Below are 20,442 nucleotides of genomic sequence, written 5' to 3'. Positions count from 1 at the left end.
TGCAGCTGTTTTAATCAAACATTATTTTCTGCTAAAGTAACATTACATAAAATAAAAAAAATGAGATTTCAAACAGATGAGTTTGAGGAAGCTTAAAGAAATCTGTGTTGCACTGGCACCAGTGTAATGTAAGAAACAACATCAGCTGCTGCTCAATACATTCTTTCAAACCCCATTAATGTATAACGGAGGCTAAAGTTAGTGCTGAAAAATGGTTCACTATTCAGGACACATTCTCCTTATCTGATAGGAGACTCTGCAGGGGGTCTACAGGTAAGTCACTGATAATAGACAAAATGCAAAATACCAGTGCTGATAATCGGCCTGACTGATTGTTGGTCGACCCCCATAAAATATCACACTTACAAGCAAGAGATGAAGATGAGGCCCACAGGTCTTTGGCCTACGATTATTAAAATCTTAGTAGTTCATTCTTGAGTCAACGGGGACATTTTTTCTAGTTTGAAAAAAAAAAAAAAACTTAGTTCTGTTGTAATAACTAGAATGTCCCAGACTTATAGACAGTCAGAATACATAACACTAAAAACTCAGCTATTGTTGGCATTGTAAAAAAAAATAAATAAATAAAAAAAAATCTGAATGAAAAATAAGTAATCAGGGTAGAAACAGCTGCACAGGCCTTTTAATATCCAAACAGATGTCAACTGGATGATCAGTTATTATCATTGTCTTTCAGAGCTAACTGAAGACATTCACAAGTTCTACAAAAATACTATGAGAAAAATAAGGACTCATGAATGTTTAAGGATGTTGTGAATAGAAGCCTGAAAACATCTGTGCTAAGATGGAGAGTCAAGATTTTGCATCAGTAAAAACTGTAAGACATATGCAAACACAAACCGCATAGAAAAACATCTTTCTGATGACCAAAAATAGATCAAACTTGTCATTCAGCCCAGCTTCACATTGAGTATTACACGGAATATTGTGCCAGTGAGCCTCTGTCATTCATATTCAATGATTGCAGCTTGGAATGGCTCTCGTTCAGTCTTATCTGTCTTAAAACAGGGAGTTGTGAATCACACCCACGTGAAACTGCAACACAAAACAACAACAAAACTCAGTGAAAGGCTGAGTCATGTGTCAGAAAGAAAGGACAAATCCCAGGATTGTAAATTGCTCAAGTTTTACTCCAAGACAGAGAAAAATGACACGAAAATCTCTGGCATGTGAAAAGAAAAACAGAGCAGATCTAAAGAGTCATCACTAAAATGTCTCTTTATGATTCCAGTCTCACTCAAGGTAGAAAACAGAATTTACACATTGTTAGCCTGCCATTGATTTGTTGCCTGATTAAAAAGCGGGGCTAAAAGAATGAAGGAGATTTGCTAATGACTACAAATGATTTGTAGTTTTAATCTCCACAGAACGCTTAAACTCAAATAGTGGGATGAAATGAGAGTAGTGAGTGGTAAACACAATAATTAAAGAAGAAAGAAGAGCAATGCTGAGCTGAGCAACAATTAGAGAAAAGGCAGATATGTTTTTAAAGAAAGAGAGGAGAAGAGAGAGAGAGAGGAGAAAGAAAGAAGACAGGATGGAGATGAAGGAGCAAAAGAAGTGGAAATAAAGACGATGAAGACAGAGAAGTTAAAGACATGAAGAGGAGGAAAAAGAAAGCAGGAAGATCATGATTAAGGTCTCCTCATGGACAAGGCGTCAGTCAGGTTCTAAACTTAGTCAAAGCAGAAATCAATCTTTTTTAATGACTTGATTTTAACCATAGACTCTGGAGACACTGCTATTCTGGTGCTTTTAGACTTAACTACTGCCTTTGTCACTGCCAAAATGTTATCACATTTGGAGACTTAAGACCCTGTAAAGTGAAATCCAAAATTTTTTGTGTTAACACACTAGACATGTTGGAATATGGTTGTTGTAAATATGTGAAAACACTGAGATCTACTGTACATGCACAGTAAAAACTGGAGTGTTAATTTCTCAGAGTTAGGTCGATTTAACTCCTTAAGTGTAATTTTAACTCCACCCTGAGTTAAGTCGTCTTCAGTGTTGGAGTTGTTTGACAGTGTTGATCCCATCAACACTGCAGAGAGTCAATTGATATAAGCTCCGCCTACTTTCATCTCAAAATTTGAATAATTTTCCCATGATGCCTTCAAGCAGAATGTTTATATGTGTTTTAGATGTTTTAAATTGTGTTTGGATATGTTTAGATGATGCCTTTTGTACAGTAATCATTGCTTGAAGTCCTTTGTTCATGTTTCTGGTGGATTGTTGAAGATTTTTAAGTTTTTAAACTTTCCACTATGAGTGAAATTGTTTACTGAGTAAGTTACTTCCTGCCTGTGGCTGCAAAGTGTAGTGAATGTGTAAAGCAACAAAGTCTGCATAAGTGAGCAAAGTGTAAGTGTTCATCACTTACGGTAGGTCACAATTATGTAACAGCCTGCTTGAGTAATACACTTAAGCAATTATTGATTATGTTATTAATCAATCTGCTGAAACACAATAGAAAAGAATGATCTTACTAAGGTGTTAAAAAACACCTTCATGTATTGAAAAGTAATACTTAAATGCTACAATGTATCACTATTGGAGAACTATATAAACTCAGCACAGGTGTTAAATTTAACACTGTGGGAGTTGAATTACCACTGACATAGAGTTGATTTGTTATTACTGAAGAGTAGATAACCAACACAACTGGAAGTAATTTTTACACTCTTCAGAGTTGATTAACATGTAGTGTTAAGTTCTATTAACACTGTACAGTGTTAGCCAGTGTTCATTTTTTACTCAATTTTGAGTTAATTTTACTCTGAAATTTTAACACTGTGGAAAAAGTTAATTTAACACCAATTCTGGTTAGGACCAAATACACTCGGACACAGTGGTAAATTGAACTCTTTAAGTGTTGATTTAACACTGCAAAATTTGCTGTGTGTGACTGAATTTTGGGTTTAGACCTCCTGGCTTGGTTTCATGTGGACAGGGCAAATATGTGGACTCGTGATGTCACAAGCCCGCAGAAGGGAATGGCCCTGCCCCTCTAACACTAAGATATAAAATCACAGAGCAGTTCATCTCAGTACAGTCTGCTGTTAGCTGATGTCACTACCTTTATTGAAAGTAAATAGCCAGTTAAATGCTGCTTTTTGTTCATTGTTAGGTAAATTTGCTCAATCTATCAGCTACAGTGGTTTATGGATCATTTAAAGTATCATAACAGAGATTTGAGCCAGAAAACTGACTTTGTCTCTTCTTCGAATGTCAACAAAAGGTCAAGAGGCAGGATAATGGTGTGAGTGCTTTCCTCAAGTCAGATAGTAGCCTTTTATTAATTTTAGAGGATTGTATTTCTTCTGTGTGGGCGTGGCTTCAGCTCATTCAACAGACATGCCCACACCATCCTGGAGCAGATTTTACGACCTCATTTTTCATGATTTTGAAGCTTAATTTTATAAACTTAGAGAGTTTTAATTGACTGAAATTTGATTTGGGGGTTCATAACACAGTGACCTGCCATACAACAAATCTAAATACAGATTTCTTTTCACTTTACAGGGTCTTAAAGTGGGGATTGAGGAGACTGCACTTAAGTTGTTTCAGTCCTACTTAACGGATAGAGCCTTCTCTGTTCATCTTGAGATTTTCCCCCCGTGAGACGGCCACTCTTACAAGTGGTGTCCCACAAGGCTCTGTCTTGGGCCCCATCCTATTTTTACCCATGCCGATGAAATCGGCAGGGGGTTATGTAAAGGGATCCTTATCTTTGTTTCTTTGTTTGTTTGTATGTGTACAAGATAACTCGAGAACGGAAAGTCTGATCTTCATCAAACTTTCAGGCAATATTGGGATAGTGATAGGGAAGAATCGATTAGATTTTGGTGATGATCCGCGCACCTGTTTGGTTTTTGTCGGACTTCGAAATTTTGAACACCATTGTAATCAATGGGAGTGTGAGTTCCTCAGTGGCACTGCTTAGGCTTGGGTCTGCTGCCTCAGACGGCCATTCTAGTTGTTATATATGATGATGTCCAAATCTACATTCCTCAGAAATTTAAGCACAGTGATAATCTATAGCTTTTATTTGACTGTCTTAACTTCCATATGAGGACTGCTTTTCTACAACATTGCAATAATTTCTGATATTAGAATTTTTTAGATAGTTGTCCAGAATATCCACTTAAGTTTAAGTTATTTTTAAATGTTGGAAGAGTTACCATAAAGTATAAGATTATTATAATTTGATTAGGAATTTAAACAGTACTGAATCACTTTAAGTATGTTTGGTCATTGTACTCAAATGATTTTAAAATAACTCTGGGTTTTCATTAGTTTTATTTTGGTTGGATTTTATTTCTTTTCAACATGACTCATAAAATATTTTATTATTTTAAAGGCAGGATCAAATAAACTTGTTTTCACATTTTTTTAAATTTAGGTTTTAGATGTTTTTATCAGACTAAAATGATTATAATTATTTTAGGATGCAGTTTTAAGGGATTTTAAAGGGTTTTTAAGATTACTTTTTTTTTAAATGTCATTTGATTTTAGATTTTAAGATATCTTATTTTTTTCAGACAAGAGGCACACAAAGATTACACACAAATTTTCCAGCTGAAATACCACAAAACCACCAATAAATAAATAAATACATTACAAAAATGATTAGTATATTTTTGCATTTTTCTCCACATGCAACTTACAGAGTAGTCATTGTCAAGCAGACATAAATAAGAAAACAGGAAACAAGAAAAATACTTAAAACACAGCAGGTTCAGCACACTCTGACACTGATTCAACCTGTGCACATCACTGTGGAGAAAATGTTCTCTAAAAATCAGCCACAGCTTTAAAGATAAAATCTTCAATCTCAAAAACTGTATGGCAGCTTTATTCAGCCACATTGATCATTGCAAACATTTTAATACATCAGATTTAGATTCAGGACCGTTTTAGAATCTGAACGCCAATGAGATGTAAATGTAGCAGCAGCAGGAGGAGGAGAAAAGGGAAGTATTCTGAAAGAGCAACAGACAACAAGCTGGTGTAGCCTACAGGTTTGATAGACAGCCGAGCTGAGGGGAAAAAAAGCTGCCTGAAAGGTAACAACAGCAGCAGAGGCCCGAGAGAACATGTCTACCAAGATGTACAGACAAGAGGAGAGACGGAGGGGAGTTGTACGAGGAAAAAATAGAAAAAGAACTCTAGAGAGAGCGAAAGCGACTGAAGAAAAGAAGGAGAAGCTATACAGCTCTGTAAATGATCGAAATAAGATCACACAGTGGATGATGTTAATCCTGTGAGTGTGTGGTTGAAATTTAAGAGCGATAAAACTCAAAAAACTCCAGTGATGCAATCCAGTGTCAAAATTGAGCATTCGAAAACGCAGCTACTTACTCTTAGAGGCAGCTCGCAGGTTCGAGGACACAACCCGCATGGAGTCAGCTTCTACCTTCAAAATGTAGCTGGAATTGGCCTCGTAGTCGAGAGGCTTCGCTGTAGAAATCAGTCCTGTTGTTTCATTTAGTGTGAACACTCCTAGAGAGAGAAATGACACACAAAGAGAAAGGTAGAATGAACACAGAGGGTAAAATATTGAAACATACTGAGGGTTGACAACCATATACTTCCTTTCTTTCTTGTGTAAAAAAGTTCGATATTGAGCCATCAGTTTATGCAGGTTTACAAACCAAAAAGCTGGGAAGGGAAGTGTTATCTGAAAATGAGATACTTCAGTGAGAAAAAACACTTCACAGGATACAGTTCAGAGAACTGATTTTATATGAAAAATCATGTTTCATCTCCATTATCTCAGACTAAAAGTAATTGACTTCCTGTTTGTACAGACCTGCTTTTATAGGTAGATTGAGGATTTTAACATGAATTTAACTACAGAAAAAGGAACTTGTCATGGACCGAAAAGAAAGTCAGGGGACAGTAAAAAGCTAAATTTTTAATAACACAAGGTGAAGATGACTTCTGACTGCTACACTCAGTTGTAATGGCCCTTGTTTTTAAATTTTCTATATACTTACCAGATCTCATGGAAAATTGAGATGCATCCTTTGTTTTTCCAAAGTTTAACACAAGGCAAAGAAGCCTTGGCTACACTCAAAATCAACAACATTTACTGAGTTGTTCCAGCAGTTTGCTTGCATAAAAATGCATGCCTGACTCTAAAGAATGACTATGTGAACAGGAATAGATCAACTCAACTTCATTAAATCTCTCTCCATCAGATCATAATGTGGTCGCACTGATCAGGGATCTTTAAATGCTACATCATCATTAAAACTTCAGGCTTGTTATGTATATCAAAACATCTGGCGCCACTTTTGGTTTTGTAACTTTAATAAAACAGCAAGACAGAATCATTTCAGACTAACTTCAGCAGCCACTGACAAAAATAACTAAGCCTTTTAGTGGCTATTTTAAGTGTGAACCATTGGAGACCAAAGCTCATGTATGCATTTTGTCCATTTGCATCTCTTCACTGTCTGGCTGAATCCTCCCTCCCAGAGTCGCCGGCCACTTTTCATTGCCATCATGAAAGAGTCCACTCCCAATAAAGAAAAGATGTTTCTTCATTAGATGACATGCGACTGAAAAATTGAACCATTGGCAGAACTTTATAAAGATTTGCAGCAACTGTTCCTTACATGAGTACAACTGGACCTCAACAACCCAAACAAATGGTTCAAAACCCCCAAGTTTTGCACCACCAAACCTTCAAGAGTGAATTCATCTTAATGAAACTGGGTTTGTATGATCCATCTCTAGAATAATATTTATTTATGTAATCTTCAAGTCTCATTTCTCTGTCACAGTCTGACATTACTGTGTTGACTTGTATTTATACCAGATAATGAGTGAACAACCAAACCAACATGTCTTGAAGTTTACAGATCTGGAAGATTTTATACAGCACAAATGTGGATGGGAAAATATTACTTCTAGCTATTATTCAAAAGAATTATTTATACAGTGTTAGTATTACCTGGGCAACTCTGATGATTTGTGAATTAACCCCTGATGCCAGTGTTTGGTGTGGCACATGCTCACGGGATAATCAAAATCTGTAATATACTCCAATTTACTGACATTTTTGACTGAACACATGGAGTTGCTGAATGGCTGCAGCACATAATCACAGCTTATTTCTTTTTGAGAAACTTGTACGTGGAGAACTTTTTGATAGGCTTGGAGATGAGGAAAGACAATCAGAGTATGTTTAATTTGTTAACTTACTTGTGCATTTATTTTTCTCCACTAATACTGGGCAGATATTTCTGTTGGCAAATTGGAAGAATACAAACTTCATCCAGCTCCGATATGGTATGTTTTGTGTTGAAGATGGAAAACTGTACAATTTGTAACATAATAAAATTCATCAACATCTATATAAAAAGTAGCTCTAAAATATTGCATCGATGTAGAAGCAAATAATCATCAAATATGTGCTGCTATTTCTCCCACTGATCTTAATACAGATGTCCCTTGGGTTTTAGTTTCCATGGAGAAACTTAGCAGAGTTGTAGGCTTTGTAACCGAAGCTCCTGCCATCCATGCCCCAACAATGAACCCTCGTTCAAAGTCACAAAGATCTTTTCATCTTTCCATCTTGATCCAAACCAGAATAATCTGGGCCTACTTAACATTTTATACATTGCACAGAGCTGAACTGAATGCTTTTCTATATTCTACTTTGCAGTACACCCGTCGACAGAAAACAGGTGTCTTTGATTCAGAAATGCTAATAAGCTCATAACCCTGCACATAAGTTAACAACACAAAGTAAAGCAGCCACTTTATTGGCTCTAACACTCAGGCAGTGAAGCCAACTCTCACTACTTGGCGTATAAAAAGCCCCAGAGCGCACTCACCTCCCTCGTTGCCTTCAATGATGGAGTACACCATGGTTTGATTGACAGCGGCTGCCATGATGGTTCCCACCGGGGTTCCGACGGCAGCCTCCTCGCTCACTGGTGGAAACCTGGGAACGGATCAGTCAATCAATATCAACTGATAAGAAAGATTAAATATGTATAAGTAGACTGTGGGCCCACTTCCTCTCCAGGGTTGAATGCAGTTTGGCAGGTTAAGTGCAACTGAGAATTCTATGTGTCTATAACTTTCAAAATTTTGACTCCTTCTTGCCAAGAGTTTTCTTGTACATTGACTTTATGCCAAAAGATGAAGAATATATCAGCACTGTTCACTCTAAGAGGTAAACTTCAACGTTTCAGCATGCCTCAAGGCAGCTGCCCTAAACCGCTGGGCCATGGACTGGTGCCTGTCCGTAGTTCATTTGGTACCAGGCCGCACAGAAACAATAAATAACTTTTTTCTCCACTTGAATTTACTATCAGAGCCTGAAAGGTCTTTCATTTTGAAAATGACCACATTCTCTTCTGTTTTCTCATCTGTCTGTGCCTTTTGACCTCTTAAAACTTCGAAGGTGCTCGTCCCAGCCACATGATAACCAAAATTTAAGCCAACAAGCTAAGTAAAAAAAGTAAAAAACAAGACAGCCTATGACTACCATGAAAAAGCATTTTAAAGGCAATACCAGGGGTCATACTAAAAATACCTGATTATTGTAACAGGTGATTCTCATGTGCCCACTGATTCAGCATTAAAGCAAGTTGGGGTTTTTTCTGCACTTTGTTATCATCATCATTTTATTTTGGAGGAAATCACCCCACACATTAATGGTCGGTCCAAGAAATCTTTCATGAAACTGGTCCATGGTGCATAAGAGATTGGGGGCTGCTGTCTTAAGGAGTAAGATGAGGGACAAGAGAGATGCTGTGCATAGAGTAATGACAATAAAGCAGACTAGGCTGCGGACCAGGGGTGTGCAAGACAGCTCACTATATGCAAGGTCTTTGTGATGTTTTAGCTCATATCTGAGGTCAGTTTGACCTTGGCTTTTGACCTGCAAAATATAATAAGTTCATTCTTTGTACACACTGGATATTTGTGTAAAGTTTGAATTAAATCCCACAAAGTGTTTTTGAGATAACCCATTAAAATGCGAGGGATGAAAATGAAGCCCAGTGACTTTGACTTAAATAAAAAAAGTACCTTTTTAATATAAACAGTACTGTGCAGAATTTTCAGGTATGTTTGGGCCAAACTAAGGGCAACATCAGAAAGGAAGGAGGATTGACAGAACCCAGGTCATGCTCTGGACGCCCTTTTATTTTGCCAGGGGCATGGAAAATAATCTGTTGAAAAAATAACAAAGTCTACACCTTTAGGGTGAAGTAAGGGGTGGATGTGGTAAGTATGCATGGCCTAAGGTACCACCCAGGTGGGTAGTAGGGTTGCCATGATCCACTTGTCATGCTGTGGATGTCCCAAAGGGCCTTAAAACTACCAGCGGTCTTCTAACTTATTACCAGGGGTGAAAAACTCCCAAACAAAAGAGATGCTGTTGAGCTTAACCTTGGCTGCTGGGTGACACGCGTGTGTCGATATGTGTCTCGCCTGACTCTGGCTGCTCTTCCCCCATATCTGTCCCTGTTATGAATACTTTGTGTCCAAGAGTGCTTTCTTAGGGCTTTTTATGCATTTATTTAGAGAGATGGACAGTGGAAGTGCAGGAGTGGGTGAGAGACATGCAGGAAAGGAGCCACAGGCCCACATACACGGGGTGCAACCTAACCTCTAGGTCATCTGTGCCCCAAAAGTAGTTTTTTTTCATTGAGTCAGAGTGGACTTGTGTGCAAAGTTTGAAGGAAGAACCTCAAATATTCCTGAAATATCGCGCTCATAAGGGATGAACATAAGGCCCAATAACCTTGGGCTTTAACCCATGACCTCCAAAATCTGATCGGTTCATCACTAATTGAGAGTGGACAGTGTTGCAATGTAAAAAAAATGCTCAAGGCCTTCTTTAGATAGCAGATTGCTCAAACAGACAGAAGTACAGAGGCACCCGCTCAGTAGACAAAACATGATAAACTGCTCTCTATGGTATCCTTTGATAAAGCAGAATGGCTGCTGATTTGAGACACTGTGTTTCAACTATTAAAGGTTGTATATATTGATTGTATTGATCATGATCTGATCGATGAATGCAGTTATCCTATCGAACTACAAGTGTATGCTGTTTTCATGAAATTAAGCATGCAAGCTTTGCTTAGGGCTGTTGAATAGATTAACTTCCTATCCTCAATCAATATGTTTCAAGATTTCATCCTTGCAACTAACTCCCACATTGTAAAAGGTGTTATAAAAAGACAACAAACATGTCCAGTGAATTGTTGTATGATATACCTTGTTTAGACCAAAACTGATGAGCTGCAGATGTTGGAAACCATGTGCCAAATTACTAATCAATCACTACCTGTGCTGAATGGAACTTTTGTGAAAAGAAATGTATGATGAGAAGGGAGGTAGAAATTGGACAGTCACAGTTGTCTGCAGCTTCTGTCATTAAAAAAACCTATTCAGATGCTTTCCTTCTTTTGTGCTTTTTTGTTTCAGTCTCTTTCCGGAGAAATCCACAGTGGACAAAAGAAAAAGTGTCCTCTAGGGTGCCCTTTCAGTGGGCATTATTTGATACAGCAGCCACTAGCTAATACTAGCTCTAGCTTACAAGCTAATAAAAATCTCTTGTTTGGTTTATATATGTAATTCAAAACGACCTTGTTGGGGCCAAGTGCCTGAGAGGGCAGTAGAATATACTACACCCAATGTCTAGTCCTAAAAGAAGGTGTCCAAGGTAAAGCTGAGACCAAAGAAATAATCTTAAACTTGCAAAATTTTCCTCACAAATACAAAGAAAGTAGTTGACTAAAATGAAATGTTCCACTGATCAATTTGGGAACCTTCTGGCAAATCATGAAATCATCAAAGACTAACATTGGAGTTTGATGAGGCCCTGAACAGAAAAAATAAATGAATGAAACTTGGTATAAAACCTCCAACATCAACAGATAAATTCTAGGTTCAGTGCTGCTTTGGTGCACATTATGTAAGCCTGGTAAAGCACGTTTTTAACAGAGTATCTGATGGTCGTTATCATTGTCCTCAGCCATGCAGGCAGCCAGCTTTAACCATCCCTTTTTGAAAAAGAGCCCCAGTATCGTCTTGTTTCTGTCCACCTGCCTCTCATTGCATGTTGGGGCCAGTTTTCCCTGCTTGCTACGCTGACAGATTTTCTGAGGATCTGGCATCTCTCGCATTTCCAGCAGATTTTGCTCCATTAAATAAACCCAGTCCTGCCATTAGGCCAACCGTCACAGCTGGCTAAACATTATGACATGGGCTACCAACTGGCTAAGCTATCAAGTAATCACAATGTGATGAATGGCGCTGTTTGGGAGCGAGTTGATAGAGAGAGAGAGAGCAAGAGTGTGTGTGTTTCTAGATGTTAACTTCCAGCTCAGTCAATTACTCCTCCAACCACCTGCTCTCCTCCAAGCAAATATGTAATAAACATGAAATTTATAGAATGAATATAGAATTAAATGGAAAAACAAATGTATTGTGTTTGCCAGTGAAACCCCGGGATTTTTGAGTCACAGCAGCAGAAGAAAATCCTCTTTATATATGAGATGAAAAAACGAATATAAGCCTTTTTTACAGCAGGCATTTTCCCTTGTCATAGCTGGAGAAGCATAGGTGTTACTAATATTGTTAACAAAGCCTCTTAGTGCTGTAGTTAAGTATGACAGTGTGAGAATGAGTCACATGCACAAAACCAGGAAACGGAAGGAGCAGAAGCTAAATGGGCATCACTCATTTCATTGTTTGAGTTACCATATGTCGACCTTCTTTCACACTTGTGAAAGTGTTAGAAGAAATATTACTTGTCCTTCCAAGCTCTGTTCTGTTTGAACTCCACTCAGTATGTTTGCCTGGACTGATACCCTTACAGTTCAGTAAGACTGTTCAACTGGACTTTACCATCTTTGTTCAAGTATAAAGCCTCAGGGAAAAAAACAGTTTACTGACAGAAGTATCTGCCTCTAGTTATCATCAGACCTTCTTCAGCTGGACCCATTATGCCACATACAAAAAGAACAGAAAAACCAGTTAGCAAGCTGCAAACTGGATGTTGAACTATAAAAACATGGAAACTTTGCACTTCCCATACTACTTGACATAGACAGTGTGGAGCATGAAACGAACCCTAAAGCCAGTTTCAGTGTAGAAGGAGTATATAGATGTACCAAAATCATGTCTTACAACGAGGGGAAGACCCAGCCAAATCTCTGCCCCAGGTCAGATGTCTACGTAAGGAGTGCTGTTGATAATATTAAAAAAAACTAGAACTGCTGCCTGGTTGCTGTATTCATCATTCAGCTATCAGCTGGTCGAGTACAAGAGTTCTTTCCTTTCTTCGACACCATCCAGACAAGAGGGCTGCAGAAAGCCCACCTGTATCGTTAAGAACTGGTAAGAAGGACAAAACTTTTCTCCTGCCTCAGAAGGAAAATACTAGCCCTGCTCTCCTCCTAAAGCTGATGCCATGTGACTTAACTTGCTGGAACCGTAGAAGGAACATAAATGGACTGACCTCTGCTCACTCCTCGATCTCTTGGTCATTTGACTCCAGTCACACACTGTGATCAGAATAGAGGCTTAGATCTGGGCAGAACAAGCTGTAAGAAGAACATTCATGGAAAGCTGCATTTGGTGTCTTATTGTCTCTGCCTTGTATTATTGATTTACCTCGCTATGTCCATATTATGGCTTTATTTCTAGTCAACTATTTTAAAAACATTGGCCATTCTTCTCTCTCTCTTTTTCTCACACATTTCCCCACATTTTCCTTTGTAAATAGTCTTTTTGCTGTAGTTTAGTTAACAATAGTTATTTAAGTGTCATTGATTATGATTGATGCTGCTTTGTTAAAGAAATTCTGTTATAGATTTAAAGAGATGTTGTATGTAATTTTTTTTCATTTATACTGTAAAACTCTGCTCGTTGGAAAGTTCTGTGCTCATTCTAGCACCTTCTATTCATCTAAATACTGATATCAATTAAATAATGATGATTCTATTAGTTATATTTTAATTCTAAGACTAATTTCAGCTCCCTTTTGGTTTTTGTTCCCTGTTTTCAGGTTGGTGCCCCATTAATCATTAATCTTGATTAACAATTTGATTTATTAATATAAATGACTATTATGATAATTGTAAATATTTTAACAATAACCAAAGTTTTGAATTATAACACCAGACACATAATGCCTCCAGCCTCAACTATCACCTGTGTGAAGGCATAAAATAAAGGCATTCAGGTATATGAAAAAGAAAAAAAAAAAATATGATTTTGATTTCTATGTTGAATGATACAAAATGGAGCTGATATCCAGAGAGAGAGAGTGAAGCTTTATGAATGCAACATGTAAATGGCTGTTTATATGGTTGTTTGTATGCTGCAGTTGAAAAAAAAAATGGAAGCATCAAGTCTGCAGTTATGTTATTTTAACAAAGCTTATCAGTCAATCTGGGCTTGTTGAATAGAGGCTGTGATTACATTTAACATAAAATCATTTTTACATTTTCCTCTTGTTGATGTATTTTGCTCCACCTGGCTGTGTATCTTCCTCATTTCCCACCATCTGATTCTTTTAACATTTCCCGCTTATATTTACCCCATTCACTTCTACTTTACTGCAGCTCAACCTCCTCTCTTCTCCTTTTTTACCCTGAATATTCCCCCTCCCTGCCCCCCACGTCCTCTGTCAGCTACTTCCAGCCAACATCCCAGCAGACCTCAGCTACAATGCTTATGTACTCCGCCATCCCTCCCTTTTTACAATAGCTATTTGACAGAGGCAAAGGATCACAATGGAGAGCATGCCCACACACATCTGCACAACCACACACTCAGAAGCAAAAGCTGATACACTGGACTACTCGCACAAATTCAATACAATCATAACAACACATGCAAGCATTTGTAGACGGGTGGAGATGCATTTTCAGGCGCAAAGATGCACACAAGGATCCCTGCACGTGTTAAGTGTGCAATAGCAGAGATAAGAAGACACAAACACAAGCACTTTTATGCACACAACAACACACAGCTCATCACCAAGCCTCTGCCCCCCTCCTGCGCTCTAATCACTGCTGTCCTAACCACAGCAAGCTGGGCTGATACTGATAACAACAGAAACACACTCACAAACATAAATTTCTACTTCTATGTTTGTGAGGACATCATATTGACTTAAATCTTCTCCCTGCAGGTCTTCTCAAGCTGTAATATCATCAGATTCCTATCATTATCCCTACAAAATAAAACTCTGTGGTCATAAACATGAAATCAAAGGTTTAGCATGTGGCGATTTTGATATTTTTGAGACAGTGTGAACTCTTCTTTTCAACACAGCTTGATGAACAAAAAGTAACAGATAAGAAGCACGTCCAGGCTTTTAAGACATAAAACTTGACAGAGCTGTGTGGGCTCAGTGATTTAAAAGCATGAAAGGATGAACAGAGGTATGAGTGCAATGACAGATGTTGGTAATGATAGCCTCCTCTCCGTAAGGCTCTTAGAGCCACTCTCACTTGTTCACTCACTCATTTATTTTTTTCCATTTCGGCAGGTTTTTCGATGCATCAAGTTCAACTTATTCCTTTTGCTCATCCACCCACAGCCTTTTTTTTCCTTTATTTCTGTACTTAAATCCTGGTTCTGACACTTATTTCAAAATCTCCCCAAAATCTTTTTTTCTCTTTGTCCGCACCAGAGCAGAGTTTTGTGACTCCATGCTCTGGCAAAGCCTTCTCACAGATGCTGTTTTTATTCATGAAATGGTCATGTTTGATATTCAGCACTCTGTGTAGGTGGCCATGCCTGGAAGACAGCAAGGCAAATAGTTAAATCTTCACCAACATTAGCAATCTTTTTTATTTCCATTGGCCTATATTCTGTGATTTTATTCATCTTCTATGTTTAAATTCCTACCTGGTTGGACCACAAAAATGTGTAGCTTTTCTGTTCTCACTTTATGAGTTGATTAACCAATCATGTCTTGGCACACTGATCAGAACCAGAGATTGCTTTCTTCTTGTTTACATTGACTAATTACTTTAATGACTTTCTGCACTTTGACTTAAAAGAGACAGGAAGACTCATTGATGACTACTGCTAGCCGATGTATAAAAGGAGAGCTTAAATTTTTTAAATCAAGACAATTGCAGTCAATAATGGGTGAAGAACCAAGCAAGACAGCCTAACATAAATAAGTAAAAGTACAAATAAATAGAAGAATCTTTTTCATTTTTAATTGAGGCACAGCTGGGGAGAAAGGGTTTACCAGTTTTGGGACCATGGAATCATCTCTGCTTTTTGCAGATGATGTTGTTCTGTTGGCTTCCTCAGCTGGGGACCTTCAGCAGACACTGGGGCTGTTTGCAGCTGAGTGCGAAGCGGTTGGGGTGAGAGTCAGCACCTCCAATCCGAGGGCATGATTCTCTGCTGGAAAATGATGGACTGCTCGCTCTGGGTGGGCGTGAGTCTCTGAAGCAGTACAAGTATTTTGGGGTCTTATTTAAGAGTGAGGGTATAAGGGAGTATGAGATTGACAGGCAGATTGGTGCAGCTTCAGCAGTACTGCGAGAATTGAGCTGTGGTGAAGAGGGAGCTGAGCCGGAAGGCAAAGCTTTTGATTTACCAGTACATCTACCTCCTAACCCTCACCTATGGTCATGAGCTTTGGGCGATGGCCAAAAGAATGAGATTGTGGGTTAAGAGGCTGAAATTTTATCCAGAGGGTGGCTGGGCTCATCCTTACAGATAGGGTGAGGAAATCAGAGATCCAGAGGGAGCTAAGAGTAGAGCTGCTACTCCTTCGCATCAAATGGAGCCAATTGAGGTGGTTTAGGCATCTGATCAGGATGCCTCCTGGGCACCTCCCTTTGGAGGTCTTCTAGGCACATCTGGCTGGGAGGAGACCTCAGGGAAGACCAAGAATGCGCCAGAGGGATTATATATCCTGTTTGGTTATGGAATGCCTTGGAACACCCCAGAAGGAGTTGTAAAGTGTTGCCGGGGAGAGAGATGTCTGGGTCGACTTGCTCAGCCTGCTACCACTGCAGCCCAACCCCAGATTAGCTGAAGACGATAGATGGATTGATGAATATTCTATCTTAAATTGTGGGCTTGTAAATGCATTGTAAAGGTGGAAACTCATATAAATACAATTGAATTGGACTTAATATTTGAAAGGAGCAAGTCTGATAGGATGCCTCCTGGTTGCCTCCCTCGAGATCTTCCAGGCACATCCAACTGAGAGGAGACCCTGGGACAGACGCAGAACTCGATGGAGGGATTATATATCCTATCCGGCATGGGAGTGCCTTGGAATTCCCTTTGGAAAGAGCTGGAAAACACTGCTGGAGATGTCTGGGCTGACTTACTATGCCTCTTACCTGACCTTGGACAAGCAGAGGAAGATGAAAGGATGGAATTGCGAATGAGAAACTTATCTGACTGTCATTTTCAATGGTACAATATCCAGTGTTTGATTTTTTCCTTACTAAAATAATTTAGTCCCACATACTATAGTCTGTAATCCAATAATACTACTGTGTTCTTTTAATTAGAAGGATTAACAGGCAGTCACTGCAGCCTCGTCTTAAATTACAACATATTTTCCTGTACATCTGTCCCTGTATCCTCTTGCTCTCTTCTCCTTGGCCTTTCCAGGGGGTTGAGTTGAGAGTGTAGGATTTTCATTAGCCCACTGTGGAGTGAGACATCTTAACAGCCTACAGTAACAACCTTTTAAAGGCTGTCTGGACTTCTGCGGGTTACTTCTTCTCAAGCTGTGTCCACTTATGGGATTCAATTTTCAGAGCACATCTGTAAAATTTCCAGAGCTTGTGGAGACATGCTGGTTGAAATCCAAACTGATAAGGCAAGTTTAGGGATTTTACAAAACATTTGAATGAGATTTTTAAATTATTGCTGAAAACAAATTTAGTGAAGTTAGGAACACTTAAAAGGTTTTGTAATTGAGCCAGTATTGGTTATTTTAAACTCAGCTACAAGATGTGTAGCTAATCAATTTTTTGTTTCTTATTTTTGCTCAGCACACTCTGAATAATCAAAATTCATTTTCTGCACCCTCTGGCACTCTCTCTAATCCCACATCTCTCTCTCTCTCTCTTTTACCTCCCTCCATTCTGCAGTTCACACCACGACCTCTCAGTATTTGTCGCTCTTTCTTTCTGTCAATCACTATCTGGTCTTTACGGCTCTCTCTGTATCTCCCAAAACGATTCTGTCTTTTCCGTGTTCTGTCGACAAGTGTCTCTCAGCAGCAAGTGTCTTTCTTCTCTCCTCATGGCCCTCTTCTCACCTTTTTGCCTGACAGTCTTGTCGTAATTGTCAACTGACAGTCAAACGGCTCGGTATCTCTGAAGCAGCCTGAAGATGAGAGGAGCACCGTTGAAGTACTAATACATAAAACATATGTGAGACAGAGCAGGGGGAGATAAGGGACTGGCATTACATACAAGGGCTGTTGACAAAAGGAGGCTATCAAAAGGATGACAATGTAGAGACAAGTAAACATGAAACAAGAGTGTGAAAGAGATGAAACAATGAACATATTAGTGTAGATTTGTTTGAGAGAAAAATAAGTGATTCAGGGGAGTCAAAGAGCTGAAAATAAAAGGGCTTGTTTATTCTACCATAAAAATGTGTACAAGTATGCAGACCACACTCTCTTTGTTCAGTTTTGCTGTGTTGCAGCCCGATCCTAAAGATAATTTAAATTCATTTTTGAATCTACAATTTTGATACAAATGTATAAAAAAAACCCCACTGAAATATTATATGGGCATAAGTAAGAACAATGCGATGGTCACTCTGACTGAGATCCAGAGATCCTGTGTGGAGATGGGACTAAGTTCCAGAGGAACAACCACTGCAGCCCTCCACCAATCCAGGCTTTAAGGCAGAGTGACTAGACGGAAGCCTCTCCTCAGTGCAATTCTGAACGGAGGACACCCGGCTCATCACCTGCCCAACCATCACAACAATGAAGCATGCTGGTGGCAGCATTGTGCTGTGGGGGTGTTTTACAGCAACAAGGACTGAGAGACTGGTCAGGATTGTTTCTTTATAGAGCTTAAATGGATCAACTAAACCTGAGTGAAGCCTCAGTTTGACCTATTTACAGTAAAAATGAGACTCACCAGAAACAGGTGAACAGGGGCCACATAAGAGAATGCAGTTGACCAAGAAATTAGTGTGTTCATTTTACAGACAGAAAGACCTGGGTCCTGGGATGACGTACACCCCAATCTTGGAATCCTTCAGCAATCATTGTCCATCATTGTCTTATTGACAATACTCATGCTTTATGACACATAAGCACCAGGAATTTTTATTTCAAGGAACTTCTCTCCAAGGAACTAAATGATGGTCCCATGCCAGATAGACTGGTTCATATATCCAATGCAGGGGATATGTTTCATATCCATCTGGGCAACTACCCATAGTCTGAGTTATTAAAGGCAAGACCTTGCAGGTAAACTTTGGGATGATCGGATGATACTCTGTTTGTCACATTAATTATAGGCCATCAGAGCAACTTGTTACATTAGATAGTGGGGAAACACAGCCCTACATAATGGTAGTTCCACAGGCAGCCATTATTGCTGTCCACTATCAGTGGAGCCAGTTGGTGAATCAAACTCTTGCTGGGAGAAAAGCAAAAACATCTCATCCACCATGACAAGCTTTCAGTGCAGTTCTTTACAATTCTTTTAAGACTTGGTCCAGTTCAGATAAAACCATTGCTATAGCTGCAACAGAGCTAACCTTTTTACTGATCACCACTGTTCACTGGTTTGCAGTACAGCTAGTTTCAATTAGATTTCCTTAAACACCTTTTCATTAATATTTATAATTCTAACCTTGTTAAATGTTTGTGTAAGTGTGCAGTCATCCAGGTCATAGTTATCGAAAGCTGATCAAAATGGGGCAACTGGACTTAAAGATGTTTCATCGGCCCTCTTAAAGGTTTTTTCAGCTCTGAGGCTAGATGGGGCCAAAGAGAAATGTTGTTGAGAGAATTAAAGTATTGACCTATACCAATCAAAAATGTTCAGCATGGCAGCCCAACCCCCCATAGTTTCTGGGCTTTAGAAAATCCCATCTTCTGAGCAGGGACTTTTCAAGGGGGAGATTTTCTAACCCAGAACTAAATTTTAACCTTGGTTCATGTGGTTGTAGAGCACAAAGTTCCTCAAACGTTTCTTAGTCCCTGGAAAAGACCTTATGCCTCTGGGAATGGATGCAAATTCCTCCTTTTATGTGCTCACATCTGCAATGTGAATGCCTTCATTTCTTGGTCCATAAAATCCCCAGAGGGGGGGCTGTTCACCTGTTGAGTCTATATGCAACAGCAGAATATGTTCCACAGTGGCTTCATCCTGGCTCACTTCAGCAGTATGAGCCAGGAAAAGAGAAAGATTTTCTTCTTTTTTATTAGCAATCAAGCTTAATTTAAAGTGTAAGTGAACCCCCAGCTCAGTGCTAACTCCGTCCACCACCGTACTTCAAAAAATGCACAGAAAGTGAGCGGTTTGGTGCTGAGAGGAGGGAGGGGAAAAGGACAGGGTTTTCCAGATGAAGCTGGTGTGACAGTGACGTCCCCTTGTCAGAGAGAGACAAGGACAGAGTCCCACAGCACTGTGGCCTCATAGCGATCTTTAGAGGTGGAGGATTTTTCGCCTCCAGAGTCCCCTGAAGCAGGCTATAGTGTGGTGGTGGACCGTGGTGGTTCTGAGCACTACCTGTTCGGTCCATTGGCCCCAGCAGCAGCGTTACTATTGCCAGAGCTCTCAGAGCCGAAGCTGTGTAGGTGCAGGAGAAGATGGGAGTGGTCTCTGAATGGGAAAGTCAGTTAGAGATGGTAACATTCTACCTTTTATATAGAGATTGTGATGTAGAAACCTACCCATGGTAAGATTCTATGTCACATAAGCCAGAAAAGATTTTCAGAAAAGATTTTCAGAAAAGATTTTTCAAAGCAGATGTCTGTTTGAGCTAATTAAAAGCCGTAAAATCCAGATTTTAATCAGTTTGGTGCAAATTTCAGCTATAACACCAACACTGATGTGTTTTATCAAAGTTCAGTCAGATACCTCAGTGTACAAATGAAAAAAAAAAGTTAGAGTTTTCACTACTTCTTTTTGCAATCAAGTCTGCAATAAATCATCTTTAGAATACTTTAATGGGGATGACATGATATTGTGTATTTAGTTCGTCCTATCATTTGCCATCCACATGGAGTGTTTCTCATACCCCAAAGCCTGATGTTATGTAACTGGTCAATCCAGCTTCATCTACTGATGTACAAACAGAAACACAAGATTCAAAGCAGGACAGACAACTTCAACAATGAAAATGAATCTTTTTTATTTTTACAGGAAAAAAAGTAAGATTTTTAGGATTTTTTTTTTTTATCAA

The 20,442-nt window shown here is 39.1% G+C and overlaps 1 protein-coding gene across 1 annotated transcript in view; it reads right to left on the bottom strand.

Annotated features, from left to right (window-relative positions):
• The window catches only part of LOC121528360 (protocadherin-15-like), a 246,739-nt gene that overhangs the window by 64,590 nt on the left and 161,707 nt on the right, over positions 1 to 20,442 (bottom strand). The window contains exons 26-27 of the mRNA XM_041815789.1: positions 7,872 to 7,981; positions 5,386 to 5,526 (exon numbers count right to left, since the gene is read on the bottom strand). Coding sequence (XP_041671723.1) covers positions 5,386 to 5,526; positions 7,872 to 7,981 — 251 coding nt within the window. The remainder of the gene's footprint in view (positions 1 to 5,385; positions 5,527 to 7,871; positions 7,982 to 20,442) is intronic.

The sequence above is a fragment of the Cheilinus undulatus genome, linkage group 20 (assembly GCF_018320785.1).
Source record: "Cheilinus undulatus linkage group 20, ASM1832078v1, whole genome shotgun sequence".
Lineage (NCBI taxonomy): Eukaryota > Metazoa > Chordata > Actinopteri > Labriformes > Labridae > Cheilinus > Cheilinus undulatus.
This window is presented reverse-complemented; position numbering and strand designations above follow the sequence as displayed.